General features: G+C 40.5%; 1 protein-coding gene across 15 annotated transcripts in view; it reads right to left on the bottom strand.

Moving 5' to 3' along the window:
* LOC133846056 (protein sickie) overlaps positions 1-18,131 on the bottom strand; it is a 210,023-nt gene that overhangs the window by 2,444 nt on the left and 189,448 nt on the right. For 9 of the 15 annotated variants that reach the window (XM_062280807.1, XM_062280823.1, XM_062280779.1 and 6 more), the window contains one exon: positions 12-1,930. In XM_062280807.1, the coding sequence (XP_062136791.1) occupies positions 12-1,930 (1,919 nt within the window). Of the gene's footprint in view, positions 1-11; positions 1,931-3,092; positions 3,120-8,050; positions 8,263-14,160; positions 15,652-18,131 lie in introns of those variants that run through there. The other 6 variants (XM_062280880.1, XM_062280889.1, XM_062280897.1 and 3 more) reach the window with 5 other exon arrangements.

Raw genomic sequence — 18,131 nt, 5'->3', positions numbered from 1 at the left:
TTGGGACTTACTTGAAGGTGGCGATGGCCTCAGAGGGATTGCCGCGACCGGCGCGAGCTACGAGGAACTCGGCGAGGCGACGCGCCAAATAGGATTTGCCGGTGCCACTGGGACCGCACAGAATGAGTCTGCGATGCTCGGTGAGCAGACTGATGTAGCGATGCACAATACTGCGTGGAATGAGGCTGTCGAATGCCAGACTGCCCACGCCCTGCAGACAGATGTAGAGCGTCTTCACGTTGCCCACAATGTATCCGCATGGGAGCAGCTCAGGGAAACCCATTTCGGGGCCACGCTTCGCCTCGCCCAGGTGATACGAAGTAATCGAGTCGGTGTTGAGGCCCAGATTCGTGCCGGGATCGATGCGTGCCACGTAATCTTTGAAGGTCTTGCGCACAATATAGTCCAAATTCTGCCAGGTTGTCTTGCCCGAGATGTAGGTGCAGGCGATGACAAACTCATTGCAACTGGCCGCAGTGAAGGCAGCGTTGCTCTGCTGAGCCTGTGCCTGATGGTTCTCCGCCTCGTGGCTGGCAATGATGGCGCCATTGGCATAGAAGTCGTCCAGCTCGAGCAGCTCCTCGCAGTACTTGGCAAACGACTCAGGCTGACCCAAGTAGCAGGCAATGGCAATCTTCTTGCCATCGCACACATCCGGCAGATCCTCCACTGTGCTGGGCATGTGCACGGGACTGCTGAGCTGTGCCGCCTCCAACGCTGGTGGCGGTGGCGTCAGATCGATGTGTGTGTTGGGACTGAGCGGTGCAGCAGTTGCTCCCGCACTGGGCGCTGGCGGTGGTGGAGGCTCAGGGGCAGGTGCCGGTGGCATGCACTCCTCCTCCAGCTCTTCGCTCAAGCGTGGTGGCAGCTCCATGGGTGGCCGTGAGTTACCATCCGCCAGCGAATAGCGTCGCGAGGCATCCGAGCTGCTGCCACCTCCACCTCCTCCTCCCAGTGAGCCATTGGGACTGATGGCCTGACCCAAGCTAGCTTCGGAACCGGCCAGTGAGCGACTTGTGACCAGTTTCTGCAGACGCTCGTTGTTCTGCTTGAGCGACATCATCTCAGCGCGCATCTTGTTCATCATATCCTTGAGGCTCTCCAGCTGCGAGGCAGAGCTAAGCGCCTCCAGGCGTATGTCGGTGAGCACTAGATCCTTCTCGCGCAACTGCTTTTTGAGGTCCTCGACCATGTGCTGATCCTCGGGATCAATGGCATCGATGGGCTTGGCATTGTCGATGAGCGTCACCGTCTTGGCCGGGCTGCTCTGCTTGCTGGACGCATTGGCCACGGGCAGCGGTGGCGCAGGCTGCGTGGCCAGGGCTGCCAGACCCAGCGGACCTTCGCCATGTCCATGGCCATTGTGCAGCGGCGTCTTGGTCGAGCTATGCTCCTGCTGTTGATGATGATGCTGCCCCACATGGCGACTGGTCTTTGAGATCTTGGCGTTGCGTGAGAAGGCCTTGGTGAAGCTGCTGCGCAGCCAACCCTTCTTCTTGTTCGCCTTGTTCTTGTCCTGCGCCGCCGAGCAACCGGAGCTGATGGAGTTCAGCGAGCACATGGAATCGGTGCTGTGCTGACGCTGCATGCCAATGCCCATGCCCAAGCCATTGCCATTCCCTTGAGGTGGATTGACACCTCCATTGGCATGACTGGCTGGACGTGCGTTGCCTGCTGCAGACGGCATTGGAGGCGGCTTCTGCTGTTGCATCATCATCAACTCGTTCTGGGTCTGACCCTGCGTCTGGACGCCCATGCTCTGCATGTGGGCAGTCGTTAGGCCCGCCTGGATCGATTGTTTGCGCAACAGCTCAATTGTCTGACGCATGTCTGTGAGTTCGCCGTCCTTGCGCTCCGCTGTCGCCGTCAGCTGCTGCAGGCGATTCGTCATATTGGATAGCGACTGCTCAAAGGCGGACACCACATGCGCCTGCAAGAAAAAAAAGAAACAGAGAAGAAAATAAGATGGGAGAATACAAATAAGTGAGAGAGACTAACAGGTGAGTTTCGTTGTGCAAAAGAACTGCATAGACTTGATAATTTATCATACAAATTTCTTCTCCCCTTTTGCCTTTTGCCTTTGCAGTCTGTTGCACGTCGCAATCGTGCGTTGCATTTTAAGCCCTGTTTTGTATGCAGGCAAAGACTGCCAAACAACAGGCTAGAAGAAGACGAAGCCAACGAAGCCGTTGCCAGTTGGCGGTCTTTTTTTCTGTATTCATATTTTGGTAGAAAGGAACGTTTTTTGAAAAATAAAAATATCAACAATAAAATACAATATTCAAGCTTATGTTATGCAAGATATTGCAAAGAAATTAAGACTTCATATTTATAAGAAGAAGAAGAAGAAGAAGTATTGAAGAGGTATACATTATACTATATAACTAACTAAAGTTATATTATATTGGGCACAAAAATACCAATTATCATTTAAAGTAGAGCTAAAAATAACTTTTAGATGATTATATGCAGCCACTATTTTTTGTTGGTCATTAAAATTTACTACTTTTAAATTTAAAAAATGCTTTTGCACGAGCTCGTTGTTATATTAATAGCTACTGCTCTTTTTGATACTTAAAGATTAATTTATGATATAAAATACACTTTGGGGTATCAAATTTCCTTTCAAATATATTACTAAGAATATATAGCAGAGGGAATATTAATTTATTAGAATTGTGTTGAAAAATAAGATACGGCGATTACGCCTCAAATAAGAAATTTATTTTAGATATTTTATTATAAAAATATATTACCAATTTTTTTTAATTTTATATCCAATAAAATACTACATAAATCCAATGAAATACAAAATTTATTTAACCAAAGGCTGCTGATTTCTTGGGGATCACTCCATCTCTAGCCTCAACAGTCACAGATGACTCATGGCTTATGGCAGAGCCTATTTAAGCGTCGCTTTACAAACTTTTTACAAAACTTGCTTTATAGTAACTCCCTCAATCTGGCAGTCTGGCGGTCTCACAACCTGCCCGTTCCTCCAGACACCTGTGCCATAAACAAGCATTAGAAGGCCGTTGTCTGCCCGCTCCAACCAGCTGAAGTAACTTGCAGAGCCACTAGCTCCAGGGCGGGAATCAGGCAGCTCCTCAACTTCTCGCCTGGTCAGGCACAAGTTCATGAAAAAGACATCGTGGAATATTTTTATGATGGGACGTGACCAACAAGCGACGCTGTGGTTCTTAGAGAGGTCATTACAAAGAGGGAAAGACAAAAAGAGAGAGAAAGAGAAAGAGAGAAGGGTCTGTCTACTTAGAGAGAGAAAGAGAGAACTTAAACTGACTTGCAAGCGGACCTAATGAGCTAATGAGCGCTATTAGAGTCGAAAATAAAGTGACTCAGCACGGAAGTTGTAATTGCAATTTGTTGCTCAAACAACAGAGAGAGGGGGGGAAGGGAGCAGAGGGGAAGGGCTAAGAAGTGCATAATGAACCCAACTGATTCTGCAATTGAAGCTGCAGCTTGACAAGTAATTGACTTAGGAAACAAGTTGAATGCCTTCATTTGCCATCATCCAATTGTTGTTTGAACTTGGATAATGGACTCGTCGGATGCAAGTACAGTAGACACTCGACAGTATAATTAATAAGTACTACAGTCACATGACACTTTGATTATGAAAGGAAAACTAGTTCATCATTCAATTTTCCAGATATAAATCCGTACAACTTTTAATAAAATAATTTTAGTTGAAATGTATTGAACTTTGAAAAAGTTCTTCTTAAAATATATTCACTGTACTAATAAAGCATTTTGTCGTTGAGGAATAAGTTAAGTTTCACAATGCTGATTAATTGCACAAAAAGTTTTGGCAATTTGAAAGTTTTGAAAGACCAATAAAAGAGCAAACGTTTTCAAATGATTTTCATTATAAATCTGAGTAATTCTTTATATTAATATGAATATCTTAAGTATCCGACATATTTTTAAAGATTTCTATATTTACTTTAAGTTAGTACTGACTATAATAGACACTCGTTTAATTAAGTTCAGAATTTATTGAATAAATTTCCTATATTCCATAATTTTCCCTTTTGCCTTCAAAGACTTGTCATTTAATAAGCTTCGCTAGTTAAACGTTTTAAAAGCATTAGCATAGGTATGCGGCTGTTTCATTGGAAATTCAATGATTAATTCAATCGGTTAGAAATATGAATAAATGATATCATCGCCATTGATAGTTGAACTGAACTGCGCTGTAAGCACAACGCAAATAGGAAGACTTTTCATTTATCTAAACGTTTAATTGCTAAGTTGCAATCTTCTATAGCAGTTACTTTGGAAGCTACTCTTTAATCATAGTTGTATTTCCTCCCCGGCATCGGAATCGGCATCGGCTTCGGGTGTCTTACGTGCCCATGTTTCGTTTATTGATAAGCATCTAACACGTTTCACATTTTAATTTGCGTGCCGCTTATGCAAATTAAGTCAAGTTGACACGCTCAATAGTAACGAAAACAATAACAACAATGAATGAGCGTTTCAAGCAAATGAAAAATAAGTCAACAAGAGCTAAAAGCGTAAAACGAAACAACAACAAATTTGTTGACCAGCTTTAACATAGAACTGAAATGTTTACAGAGTTCAAGGACGCCAATTAAATTTGCTCGCCAAATGATGCTGAGCTAAGCTGAGCTGAGCTGAGCTCATGCGTCGCCTCTTGATTTCAGCTTATTGGGTGATTTTCGATTGCCTCGATTTCCTCCACACAGTTGATAACCTCTCCTCAATTGGTGTCTATCTATTAAATTGCTTGGTAATTTCGTTTAATTGCAGCACCAATTTTAAAGCTGCGCTGTGTTAACCAACACTGAAAATACTTCCATAAAAATGTTCTTTTATCATATTTTCAATTCTTTGTCTACCCATTAAATTGCTTGATAATTCAGTTTAATTGCTGCGTCTCAAACTTTTGCAAAAGTTTAAAAATATTTTTCAACACTGGCTCGAGTTTATTGTGTCTACGGTTGCTTTGTCGTTGTGTCACGTTACTCATACGCAGCGTAATCAATTTCTATGTTTGCCTCTTGCCACGGGCTACGTGCGTCGCCTGCATAAATGCTGCGCACTTTTATCTCTAACAAATACGAATAATATGAAAAGTTACCCCTAAAATAAAAATACAAGGATGCCAACGAATGCCAAACCTGCCGCATTCTAGAATCTCTCTTTCTCTACACGTGGCTTTTAATTTGAAGTTGTTGAAGGATAATTTTCAAGTTGAATGGAATGCTTGTTTGCGGCACGTTTTGGCAAGCGTTAAATATAATTTAATTAGTCTTTGCAAAGGGTTAAGTCCAAATGGTTTGGCATGTCGCCTAATTTGAAGATAATGCTAATGAGCCAAGGAGTTGGGGAAGGTGACGACTAGCAGATAATACCCCACTCAGAGCAAATCGTTGTAGGGTATGCAAGTGATGTGGCAAAGGAAACGGCAGCAGAAGAAACGCATAAAAACTACAAAACAAACGGAAGTGCAGTCGGCTCATAATGTGCAACAATAGCAGACAGCGACTGAAACAAACATATTTGCCACATATTGCACAAATTTACACCCCTTCTGTGGCAGCTGTGTTTACTGCTGCTGCTGCTGCTGCTGCTGTTGTTGTAAATTTACATAACATACACTAAATTGACGGACTCTCAAACTTTAGAATGGTACTCAAACTGCTGCGTGTAGTGACTCTAAAACTGCGTTTGGCTTCGCTTAGTGCAATATGTTTGCTGTTGCAAATGTTATAGTTGCTGCTTTTGCAGTTGTTTCTGTTGCTGTTCCTGTTGCTGTTGTTGTTGTTGTTGCACTTCATTAGCACAACGACGGCAACGAAGCGTAGAGAGACTCGCTATGGCTCGATGAGCAAAATGTTAGCGCAAAAAGGGAGAGCAAACGAGACAAGCACAGAGAACATTAGTGGCAGTGAGAGAGGGATAGAGAATTTCTGTTGTTGTTCTGTTCTGCAGTGTTGCATATGCTAAATAACTTCAGCATCAGCAGCAACAACAAGAGTTGCCAACTTTAATTTGACTGTCAATGTTGCAGACGGGGGAGTTGCTGCTGTAGTTGCTGTTGCTGCAACTGGATTTATTGCTTTGCAATTTGTCAGATACCACAAAACAAAGTTCAAGTTCAATGGCAGCAAAACGACAAACAATCAGAGCAACAGCAGAGTTGAAAACTTAACAACTTTGCTTTCGCTGGACAGCAACAAACTATTCGTAATAAATAAAGTTGTTGTTGCCGCTGATAGTGTTCGTATCTGCTTTAGATAGCAGTTAACTATTGATAAGGCGACAGCGGCCTTCGATTAGCTTAATAGTTAGTTGGTTCTTAAGTAGGTCGCCACCACTTGCTGCCAATGTTGTTGGCGGGCATAAATCATGTGGCAACAGCAACAGCGACAGCGATGACAACGGCAACCACTTGACAATTGTTCCAGACATCAGGCTGCCATGTGTTGCCACTGTCTGTGGCAACATCGAAACATACACCCGGGCATCGTAGGCGTGTGCACTCTGACCTTTTCAAATGATTTATGCAGCAATTGCAACGACAACGACAACGACAACAACTGCAACAGCAACAGCAGCAATAACACTTGGCATAACGGCAGCATCTCTGAATAACTGTAACAATTCTCTCTCTGTCATTTGATATATTATGCGAGAACGTCAAGAGGGTGCGGGGTGAAGAGAAATGCAAACTGCAATTTGAAATTTCTTCAGCATCTGGCCAAGGCCAGTGAAAGTTTGACAGCCACTGGCAGGCATCAAGAGGGCGGTTGTATATACATAATTAATGATTAATGAAGGTCACGGGATCAAGTTGCAACTTTGCTAGCTGAAAATTGCAAAATATTAATTTGCTGCAGGTTTTTTTTGTGATTTGGTTGCAGAGGTCTGATGACTTTGACCCTTAAGCGAGGCCAAGTGAGGATTTATTTCTCATGCTTAGATTGATTTCTGATGACCTCAACGACAGCTTGATTGCTAACTAAATATAAATATTTTCTATTAAATAATCGATTGTACAAAGTAGCGGAAAAAGAAGTGAAACTTGCTAGAAATTTGCAGTTTCGTAAGAGTTCTAACGAGTTTCTGCCACATCTGAACATCCCATAAACTAGAGTAGATAACTGCAGTGGCTAATCTATAAAAAAGTAACGTCATTGAGGCTAGACATTAGATAAGATAACATATCATATACTTTACTTTCTAGTAGCTGCGCAACTGAGCTGATCTTTATCTAATCAAAATTAGCTTCGTTGAGTTTGCAAACTTCTTAAAATTCTCCATAAAATATATTCTGTTTCTTTTCATAAATTTCATTTGAAATTCGTTTTAATCTCAGCAAAAAAATCAATTGATGAATTAAATGAGAAATCAAAGCGGACTTTTTAATTTGTTTTCAATCAAAAATGTCTGAATTTAATTTTGCCAATTTCATGGTTATGACTTTGTTGCTTTATTCATTTAGTTCAGTTCAGTTCAGAGTTAACGCCCCTGAGGATTGTGTGTTGCCGTAGTCTGTTAACCTGTGTTGATCATAACAGATCTGCCGCCTCATAATAAACTGATTAACAAACTAATCCATTCCGATTGTTTACGACTGAGTGTGTCAGTGTGTGTGTGTGTGTGATTGTGTGGCAAAAGATGCGACATGCGCATCATTGCCACTTGGCTGACTTCGGCTCTGGGGATCGGACTTGGATCGAGGAGTTGCCTGCGAGCTGTGCGCAAAAATAGCAAATCATCATTAAGATCTTGTGTTGCGCAGGAGAAGCGAAAGAAGGAGGACAGCCTGTTGGTGTATTGAGTATGCCTGAAGTGAGAGAAACGGCACCACAGACACACTGAACCCACACGGATCCAACAAGCCACAGACTCTGTGGCACACTGGCTTTGATCTTGCGCCGCCTTGAAAGAGCTCGACAGTGCATGCAACATAGTAGGAACAGTGGCTGCCGAAAGACAAAGACTGCTTTCGTTATTTGTACAGCAATTCTACAATTCTCAGCAATTCTTGCCTTACTATTTATTCATTTCTTGAGCTTTTTGCATTTCTCATCTCTTTCGATGCAATTTTCACAACACTACAGATTTGTGTCTTGAATTTGGCATCCTACAAATTTTGTGGCTTGGCTAATGGCCACTCTAACAACAAACAGCAACACCAACAGCAACAACAACTGTGACTTACGATACCCCCAAGTGTGGATTAAATTGATGTGAGCACGAGGAACTTACCTGGAAAGAGAAAAAAGAAAAAAAAAGAGATTGTAAATTTCAACTGCAATTTATATTATGTGGACAAACTCGTAAAGTGCAAATTGCAAATGGGCAATTTAAGAATTGGCTTTGTACATTAAATTCGATAAGATATCTGAGCTTGGGTAATTGGCAGCTAATTAGATAAGCTTTGGGATAACAACAGAGTAATTACCAAAGAAAGTGCCAAAAATACTTGAATAACTATGAACTTCGATCGATAGCAATAAAAGAGGTTTGTGGATTGCGCAAGAAAAGTTGAGTAGAAATTGCTTGGACATAAATAATAATTTTGAAATCTATTTAAAATAAATAGAGTATGTATAGTATTCATTTTAAATAAATCATTCAAAACAAACATCATTTAGACTGCATAAAAACTTGTATAAAATCAAATATCATAGTGCAAAGCCTGTTTGAAAGAAACCACTTTTCGAATCTAAAGTTACTCAATTAGTGTTTCTTATTTAAAAATTACACTCATCTCAATTTTCCCTTTTTGAAATATCATTATTCATTAATTCCCAAGTGGAGCGCTCTTAACAAATCTCCCTCATCGAATGATGCTTTCAAGATCACTTTTGAGTTTTCCCCAAAAAAAAAGCAAAACAATCAAATTTCCACTTTCAGAACTCAGTTTTCCCCTTCGATCTCATTGATTTCATGTAATGACTTGTCTCGTCACGATCAATGTCCATTGAAGTGTTCGTGTTCTGTTTGGGTTTTATTTTGTATTGATTATTGAATTTCAAGACCGGAAGCCACAAGACGACACACAAGTTCAGGATATCAACAAAACGTAATGTCTGTGTGTGTCTGCTTGGATTTAAAAATAAAAGAAAATAAAGTAGATGCAGACGTCAGAACTCAGACCTTTGTAAAAAAACAGTCTAATAACCAGTTTTAAACATCATGATTTTTACTTTAAAATTCAAATCTCTTGTTCATTCTTGTTCGTTTGTTGTTTGTCTTTTATATAAACGAAAAGAGAGAGACTGGGCAAAACCTCGACAGTCAGTTTGCTGTGAGTTTATTTGTTTGTTTGTTTGTTTTTGTTTTGATTCTGGTTTACTTTTTGGTTGAGTTTGCTTTCGCTCAGCACTGATTCTGATTGTGATTTCCTTGGGGAGCGAACTCTGTCTGTCATTCGTCCTGTCTGCACTCGTCTCTGTGCCCGCCTGGAACAGCTTCATCATCGCTCAATACTGCTAAGTCTTTGTCTCTCTATTAAAGCCAAACTCCGAAACGAGTTTGGGCCCAGTCAAAGGGAACTCAAAAGAATTGCTGCACTTGAAACAGGTTTCGTTTGAGCTCTCTTTTTTTGTGTTTTGTTTTTGGCTAAGACACCTGTGACTCTATGAACTGAACGCTCACGTGCCCCCGATTGCTTGCACCTTGTTGCATAGTCGAATAAATATTTATGAATTAAGTAGATACAAATTGCATTTGTCATAAATTAAAAATTGTGCGCCCCATGGTGACGGCGGCAGCTGCAGTTGAGCACGTTGCAAGAGGCAAGAAGCAAAAATACAAATAAGAAAAAGGAATTCAAAAAGCATGTTAGAAAAACATACTAAATACCAGATAACTGTGCATAGATCAGGTGTTGCTGTCATGTTGCTTTTGACAAAAACACAAGCCGCCAAAGGAAGAGATAGATAGAGAGAGGTGGAAGAAGGGGCAGAGTCAGCGAGAGTCAAGCAGTAAGTCATTCAGTCAGTCAGTCAGTCAATCAATTCATTGAGTGCTCAGTGGGTTGCTTTGTGGCAGCCGCTGGCCTGGTAATTAAAATGAGCTACACTCGAAGAGGAAAAACAATAAATGCATTAATTGCACTAAAAATAAATAAAAATAAAATACATAAAATATATTATTTGTAGTACTTTTAAAATATGTATAGTATAATTCTTCAAAAATATACATTTATTTTTTTGTATTTATTTAAAATAAAAAAAGATACAATTTTAATATATTATCATCATAAATTTCTATCAGTGACTGAGATACAAATTCAACGACTCTAAATACAAAATTACTCATTATTTGAATATTTTACAAATACACATAATTGTCTAAAAACACACATTGAATATTGTAAAATTTATTTAAAATTTCAAACACTTAAAAATGTTATACATTTTAATTTATTATTCTCATTATTTTCTTTCAGTGCTTGCGTTACAAATTCATATATTTTTCATGCGCAGCCAGTCAGTCATTCAGTCATTCAGTCAGTCAGGCAAGCAATCAGCGAGCTGTCCACAATCACCACATCTCGTTTATCAAACAGAAATTGTTTTAATAAGCGATGCCAAAAGATAAAAACTAACGAGTTACTTAAGGCCAGTCGAGTATCGCTGCAACTGCAACGGTTTCCCGACACACATGCCCCACTGCAACTCCCCCCGCATCCCCTCTGGCCAACGACTTTGCCAATTTGTTGGCGTTTTGTCAGCTCTCTGACGTTGGCAACAGTTTTTATTAATTATGCATGGCGCTACTTAACTTAAGATATGAGCGATACACAACAGATAAACAACTAAGAGCTGCAAAACTAGAGCAATAGCCGAGCTATTGTCCTTGGAAGCGCAACCAAAGTTGAGTAATGTGTTTATAACTGAGATTGACTTGATCGAAAAGATCGTTAAATTAATGTAAATGGCCCGCAGTCAACAATAATATTGAGATGTTGGTGCTAGATAATTAAAACTGTCATTTTGGTTATTTTAACAATGCTAAATATAGTCAGGGAACTAATTAAAATTTCAATAATGATTATAATACTATAATAAAAAAATCTTTTATAGAAAAATAATATTTTTTTCAATTCTTGAAAATTAGTAAATTAAGAAAACTTTAAATATTTGAAATATATATTTACCAAATACTAAAATATGATAAATTGATTAAACCAATGTTAATAATAATAACGCAATTTTTTATTTTCCTTGAGAAAATAATAAATCAACAATTATATTAAAAATTAAGAAATTTAATAACACGATTAAATAAATTAATTGAACACGTTGCACAATTTATAAATTGCATGTTCTATTAAATTTTGTTATAGTAATTTTGTCAAAGCATACAACCACTTTTTTGTACCCAAGCTAATAATAATTATAATCGATAGTTTTAATAGTCTACAACTTAAATTGACCATAAAAAAATATTAATAATTTACGTATCTATTTTTGCTACTCAGGTAAATTGGCTTGGTTTCGACACTTAATTGAATCATTCGGTAAATTTATTACCTATGTAAAATTATTGTCACGCCCAGCGAAACCCATTGAGCAATCAAAATCACATCAATCAGTTGTAAGACTTTTTTTTAATAACGATGACGATGATGACGTTATACTTGATTATGATGCTGATGGTGATGGTGATGGCATGCGCTGATAATTGTCAAATATGTAAATTTTTATATAAAATGAAATCAATTAAAGGCAATCAGCATTTGACATTCAACTTTTTGTTGAACCATTTGAACTGTTGAAGTCACCGAAGTGGAGCGCAGTGCTCCTCAAACTGTAATTATGATCGTTTCACACGCCCGTCAATTGGCTTGGCCAAAAAAAGCGAACCTCAGCACTGACAATTTCACTTTTCATCGTCTCATGTTACCCATAGACTTGACAGCTGTTCAGCTCCCCAGTTGACCCTCTCCCCTCCCCGGCCTGCTCCCCTGCAGCGCATAGATCGCAGTTCCTCCTCAGCTGCTCATAAATAAACATGAAAAAACGCTTTAAAAGTTGACGGCGTTTGCGAAGCCTAAAAAACAGCTTTAAAAAAAACGCGCCAAATCCAAGTGAGTAAAGTCAAAAAAGTCGACAAGGGGCAAGCGGCTGGCGGCAAACGGCATTAATGGCAACTTTATTTGTTTTGAAAGTTGACATTGATTGGACCCACAATTGGCGACAGACTTTTGTCTACAGGGTATTGCGAATATGGTGAAGTTATCGATGACAAAAATATTATTAGTCGAGTGAGTTTCTACAGTAGTAAATGCCATAAAAATGGAAGTATAAAATGTGATACAACATCAATTTATTGATAAATCCAAGTGCATGCTGCATGACTGCACGTGCATACCTGATTTTGTAGGGCATTCGCCAGCTGCAGCAGTTGCCAGGCCAAATCAAAGCTGATTTCTTCGTGGACAACATATCAATTACATGTTCTGCGAATCAGGTCATCAGTTTTGGACATGGTCAACAGATGTTGTGTTGCTCACACACACGCACACACATACAGCCTTAGATACACTCAAGCGAAGAGCGCCACAAAACGGATGCAGGATTAAAATCAACAGCGCCCAGCGCTGCTCAAACTGTAATCTGCAATACGTGAGCCTGGCTAAATAATGTCCAAGACGTTGCCTCATTTATTTAATATGCTGGACTGTGGCTCGACTCAGCTCGGCCTCACCGTGGACTCTGGTGGCCCAAAGGCTATAAACGTATCGCAGCTCATGCAAGTTTTATTAAATCAATCAGTGGGCAACGCGTCTAACGGCGACTGACAGCCAACTGCCTCGCATAGCTTTACCTTATGCGCCCGCTGTCTTGCATTTGTAATGCCAAAGCCGGATGAGGCATGTCGGGCTAACTGCCACATGCTACATGGCAACAACTTGCAGCAAGTGCTTGCTGCACTCACAAGGAACAAGGAACATGCCACACACTACATACTTCCAACTTGCAACTTGCAACTGTAGGCCAAGCTACTGCATTTCTCTTGTGGCAGTTGCAGTTTGCAGTTACTGATAAACACGCAACAAATCAAAAACTAATTGTCGAGTGAGAAGATCAACGAGCGCACAAATTTCAGACTGAGTTTGAACATTGATATATAGATTGAACATTGTAAGGGGGAATAGTTGTATAACTCGCACTTTAATAAGTATTTTTCCGTTCACAAATTGTATTGTTCAAGTTTAAGCTATCTTTAAAAATTAGTATGGTTAGCAAAATTTGGAAATATAGATTGAATGCTACTTATAATTCAATCAATACTTTAAGAAATATTTCCGTTGAAAAATGATGTTGTTCAAGGCTACAGTACATATTACATACATACAATATATACATGTATATTAAAATTCAATAGATGTCCAGCGCTAAGTACAACTTTGCCATAATTAAAAGGAAGTTAATAGCTATTAATTATACTTTTAGGCATTCATTATTTCAACTTCTTATTGTGTGGGTTTTTGTTTTAAGCAAAACATGGAAAATAAATTGAATATTGAAGAAAATAATTGTTGTGGTAGTTTAATCAATACTTCGAGTAATATTTTCATTAAGTAAATTACTGAACAAAACGTTCTTGACTAAGGTATACTACGATTCAATAGACATTCAGTTATAAAAATAGCTTTACAATAATTAATAAACAGGTTTAGATGATAATCCATTTAAGGCATTCAATATTTAAATTTGTATTGATTTTAACATAGCAAGTTCAGATTGAATTGTCGCATTTATCAATCAATCAGTAGTGTAACATTATGAAGTCTTAATTATTGTAAAAAATGTTTTTATTTAATTTCTATTCTGATAATTTAGATAAATCACATCAATGAAAAATACAGATTATATTTTATTAGGCCTTTAAGTAGAGTGTAGGGGAATAGCGATCGACTTAAAAGAGCATTGTTCAAAATATATGTTGTATGATTCAACAGATTCTCTTTAATAAATTTATATGTTACATAAAATCTGGCTAAATATTAAATATGAATTATGAATGAAAAATCACATACAAAATTTAAATTATGTGCACTTTATACCTTTTCCATAATCGTACCATGATTAATATCCCTACAAACAAATCAATTCACAACTTCACTTTCATGAACAATTTCTTTACCTGATCATCCAACTGAGGTGACGCTGGCAAGGTCAGGGCTCCACTGATGGGCGGGCACGACTGGCGTTTAAAGTCGCGCCTGATGGCCAACTCATACCAGGGAATTAAGGGTTTACTCCTCAGCGTCGTCTGACAACCGATCTTAAAGTCAAGCGGATCCATGTACTCGGGTGCCATGCGATTCAGATCGCTGACAGCCGCATCGGCAGAGGCATAGATATTCCCAGCAGACTTGTGGCTGCCCTGATGGGCCCAATGGGCACTCATGTCCAGCATGGAGCCCACAGGCACATCCAGACTGCGATGCAAACCCGCACCCATGCTCTTCACCCGCATGTGGCCCAGCGTGTGATAGCGCCGATCGACGGCGCTGGGCAACATGGGCATGGCACTGGGCACCACGAGCAGCTCGTCTTGATCGATGGTGGCCAGACTCTGGCTGGTGTAGGAGCGTTCCAGCACCTCGGTGCTGTTGCTGCGCTGCGTTACAATAGGCAACTCATACAGATTAAGGCGCTTAGTGGTCGGTGGTCGCGTGGGCGTGGCATAGATTTTTGGTTTGGCATACAGACTCTCGCGTCTCACAGGAGCCGGTGGCGGTAGTCCAGTGGGCGACAGTGGCAACGACTCAGTCAGAGACAAAGTCATGGGTCGACGACTGCTCGTGGAGCTGCTGACCGAATTGTGTCGCAATGTGGCGCGTCGTGAGTCGCGTTCCTGCATGTCAAAGCTGAGCTTCGGCAGCGGCGAGTAGCAAACACGCTCCGAGCTATCGTAGGAGCTGCGCAGTCCGCTGTCCAGTCGCCGCTTGGGACTCTCGGGCGCCGTGTAGAGAAAGATGTGCTCCTCCTCGCCGGCTGTGTTGTAATCCGGTGTCTTGGGTGTGGCGCTGCTCTGCAGCGAGTCCAGCGAGAAGCGCGAGTTCTTCTTCACGCTCTGATAGTCGCAGGGCATCGAACCGCCTCCAGAGGAACTCGAGGCATCCGACAGTGGTCGAAAGCCGCTCGCATTGGCGGCTGCTGTTGCCGTTGCTGTGGTCGTGGCACTCGCATAGATGGGCTCCAGGTCGCTGCCAATCGTGGGCGTGCGCACTGGCTTGGCTCTGGCATAGATCTCCTCGCCGTGGCCCAGCGATGAGCTCTGACTGTAGTTGCTCCTCAGCGAGACAGTTCGCTTGCGTTGCGAGTGTTGCATGGGCAGCTGCCCCAGTGGTTGCTGCAGCTCATGTGGCAAGGCGGCGGCGGCTGCCTCCGTGACTTCAGCCGCACGTATGGAGCGGGAACGCGTCAGACCGCGAGCCCGGATTGTGGCATAGCCATCGTAGAGCGGCGACGTCGGCGGTCGATTACTTGCGCTGGCCGCGGACATCGTTTCTCGTTGATTGTTGATATTCTTTTCTCTTCTTTTGGGGTTTTCTTAACTTTTCATAAAGTTTTCATAATGCTATTTTGCTCTGTTCTTGTTGTGGTTGCCTCATTTGATTAATTGCTGCTGCATTGAAATTGAGGTTTATCATTTTTTATTCAAGCCTGGGGGTCTCTTTTTTTTTTGCTTTGCCCCGCCGCGTGCTCATTGCCCGAGCTCTTTAAACTAAAGCTGCATCAATCATGCCTAATTGAGGAGCAACATTTCATATTGAAACTGAAGTTGTAAGTGCTGCGTACAATGAACTTGCCACAGGCACTTGCCACTCCTTCGCTACAGCTTACAGTGGGCGTTGCACAGCCAGAAATCTATTTATTTAATAGCCGTAAAGCGTAGCATCTCATTAACGCCTAATTAGCATCCATTTCATATGTCTGACTGGCTGATTGACTGACTAACTGACTGACTTTCTGACTGTTTGTCTAGCTTTTGATTGACGACCCCCAAAAAAGGCGCGAAAAGCAGCGAGACGCCAGTTGAATGGAGCATTATAACAATGGCAAGCAGCTCTAATGGATTCGACGACTTGTCAGATTTTGAATGCCACAGTTAAAAGCATGTAAAGACACGCTTAAAGGGCTGAGTTGGCCAAAAAAACTTATTTCAAGGTTATTCGAAGGGAAGCTAATAAAAATAGTGGAATGCGTAAGAGATCTTTAAGCAGACTTTGTCGGAGATTTACAACATAAAGCTACATAAAGAATTTTTAATAGCTGTAAAAAATATTCAGCTCTTCTTTTAAGTTGATTAGCAAAAAAGCTAATTACAAAAAATAAAAATTAAAAACAAGTCTATGTGAAATCTATGTGAAGAAGTGTCTTCTTTTCTTCATAAATTATAATCATTAAATTACCATTATGTGATTATAGCAGTGCAATTATTATTCGCATGTGGGACAATTGTTTTTGCACCACTGTAAATACAATGATTATGATTTTTTTGCAGCATATCTTTAATAACTCTATACATCGATTTCAACATTACAATGCTGCAATTCTTACAGTCGCAACAATTAAAATTGTTGTTTATTAGAACTCAAACACAGACAGATGTGAGAGTGAGATCAAATGATGCGAAGAGTGAAAGAGAGGCAAGAGTGTGAAGTCCAAGCCATGAACTGCAATCAAAACAATTACAGCCAATTCACGCAGCGCTATAAAACAACAACACAACAAGCAGAGGGAAATACCAAAAGCCGAGAGTCGTCTCGATGCCTTAAGGCAGCTGCAGAGCAGAGAACAATGGGAGAGAGAGAAATAGCGTAATGAGGCGGGAGAGAGAGAGGGAAGAACAGAGGAGATACAAAGGCTTGAGCGTATGTTGATGACATTAGAAAATTGTTATTTATTGCATTCGCAAGTTGTTGTTGTTGCTATTGTTGAGTCAAGCTGTCATTTAGCAAAGTCAGCAAGTTTCGCAATGGCTTGGAATAAGAACCACAACCAGAAACAAACAACAACGACAACAACAGCAACTGAAAGAGAACCAGAACCGAACTCAAGTCCGCTTTCAAGTGTCAACGACTGCAGAACCAACTAACAAACCAATTGACAGATACAACAACAGTAACAACGAGTAGAAGTGCCTGGCATGTGGCATGAACTGTTGCAGTCCGAGAGCCTCGCCACATGGCATCAACATAGTCCGTAGACTTATAGATACTATGTTTTAAGTGCCCGTTCTGCAAGTCACAAAGTGTCAAAGACTTGATAAAACTAAAACTCATAAAGTTGGCAGCCACTTGAGAGACATTGCAGAGCAGGGGACGGGATGATGTGCCACGCCCCCTTCTCTGTCAGAACCCGGAAATAGTTATGTTTCAAGTTGGGATTAATCCCAACTTAAAGAAGTGCCAATTTGCAGAGACAGCTTTATAGAGCGGCCTTGAAGTTAGTAAAAACAAAAGGAAAACTTTGCAGTGTGGAGAAATCTGAAGAAACGAGTTTCAACTTTAATAATAATAATGCTAATAAAATGGAATTAGTACCACGTACTCTTAATATTTCCCGTTTGAGCCTACAATCATATTTTGCGTTAATATTTTTTCGTCACAATTTCCAGGCGAGAAAGTTTCGGTTTTATGACCAATTTTATGACATTCCCGCTTTTACACATTTTTCTTTAGGGAAATTATTGAAAACTGTTTTCATCACATGAAACTTTTTATAATCATAAATCAGAATAGTTTCCTTGACAATGAACCAGTTTTAAACTTTCAAATTTCACAGCTTCATCAAGATCTAATTTCAGTCTTTAAATTGCAATTCACTACTTTCAGTCAATCAATTTATAATTGTGATGCAGTTTTAAGAGTACTGCAGTTGCTTTCAGTGTTGCACACAAAAGTTGAGCTATGGCCATGCGGCAGTTGAGATTATCAAATTTATTGCCTATGCAAAGTTTTGGATAAATAGAAATAGAAGTGCAATATTCCTTTGCCGCATTGTGAGTCACGTGGAGCTGCGCAACATCAGTTTAAGCGGCACAACCTAAAGTTGAATTGAATAAATCGCACATAAATCAAATTAATTTCAGGCTGCCAATAA

Source organism: Drosophila sulfurigaster, chromosome 2L, assembly GCF_023558435.1.
Source record: "Drosophila sulfurigaster albostrigata strain 15112-1811.04 chromosome 2L, ASM2355843v2, whole genome shotgun sequence".
NCBI lineage: Eukaryota > Metazoa > Arthropoda > Insecta > Diptera > Drosophilidae > Drosophila > Drosophila sulfurigaster.
The sequence above is the reverse complement of the archived record's forward strand: the minus strand, read 5'-3'. Positions and strand labels throughout refer to the sequence as shown.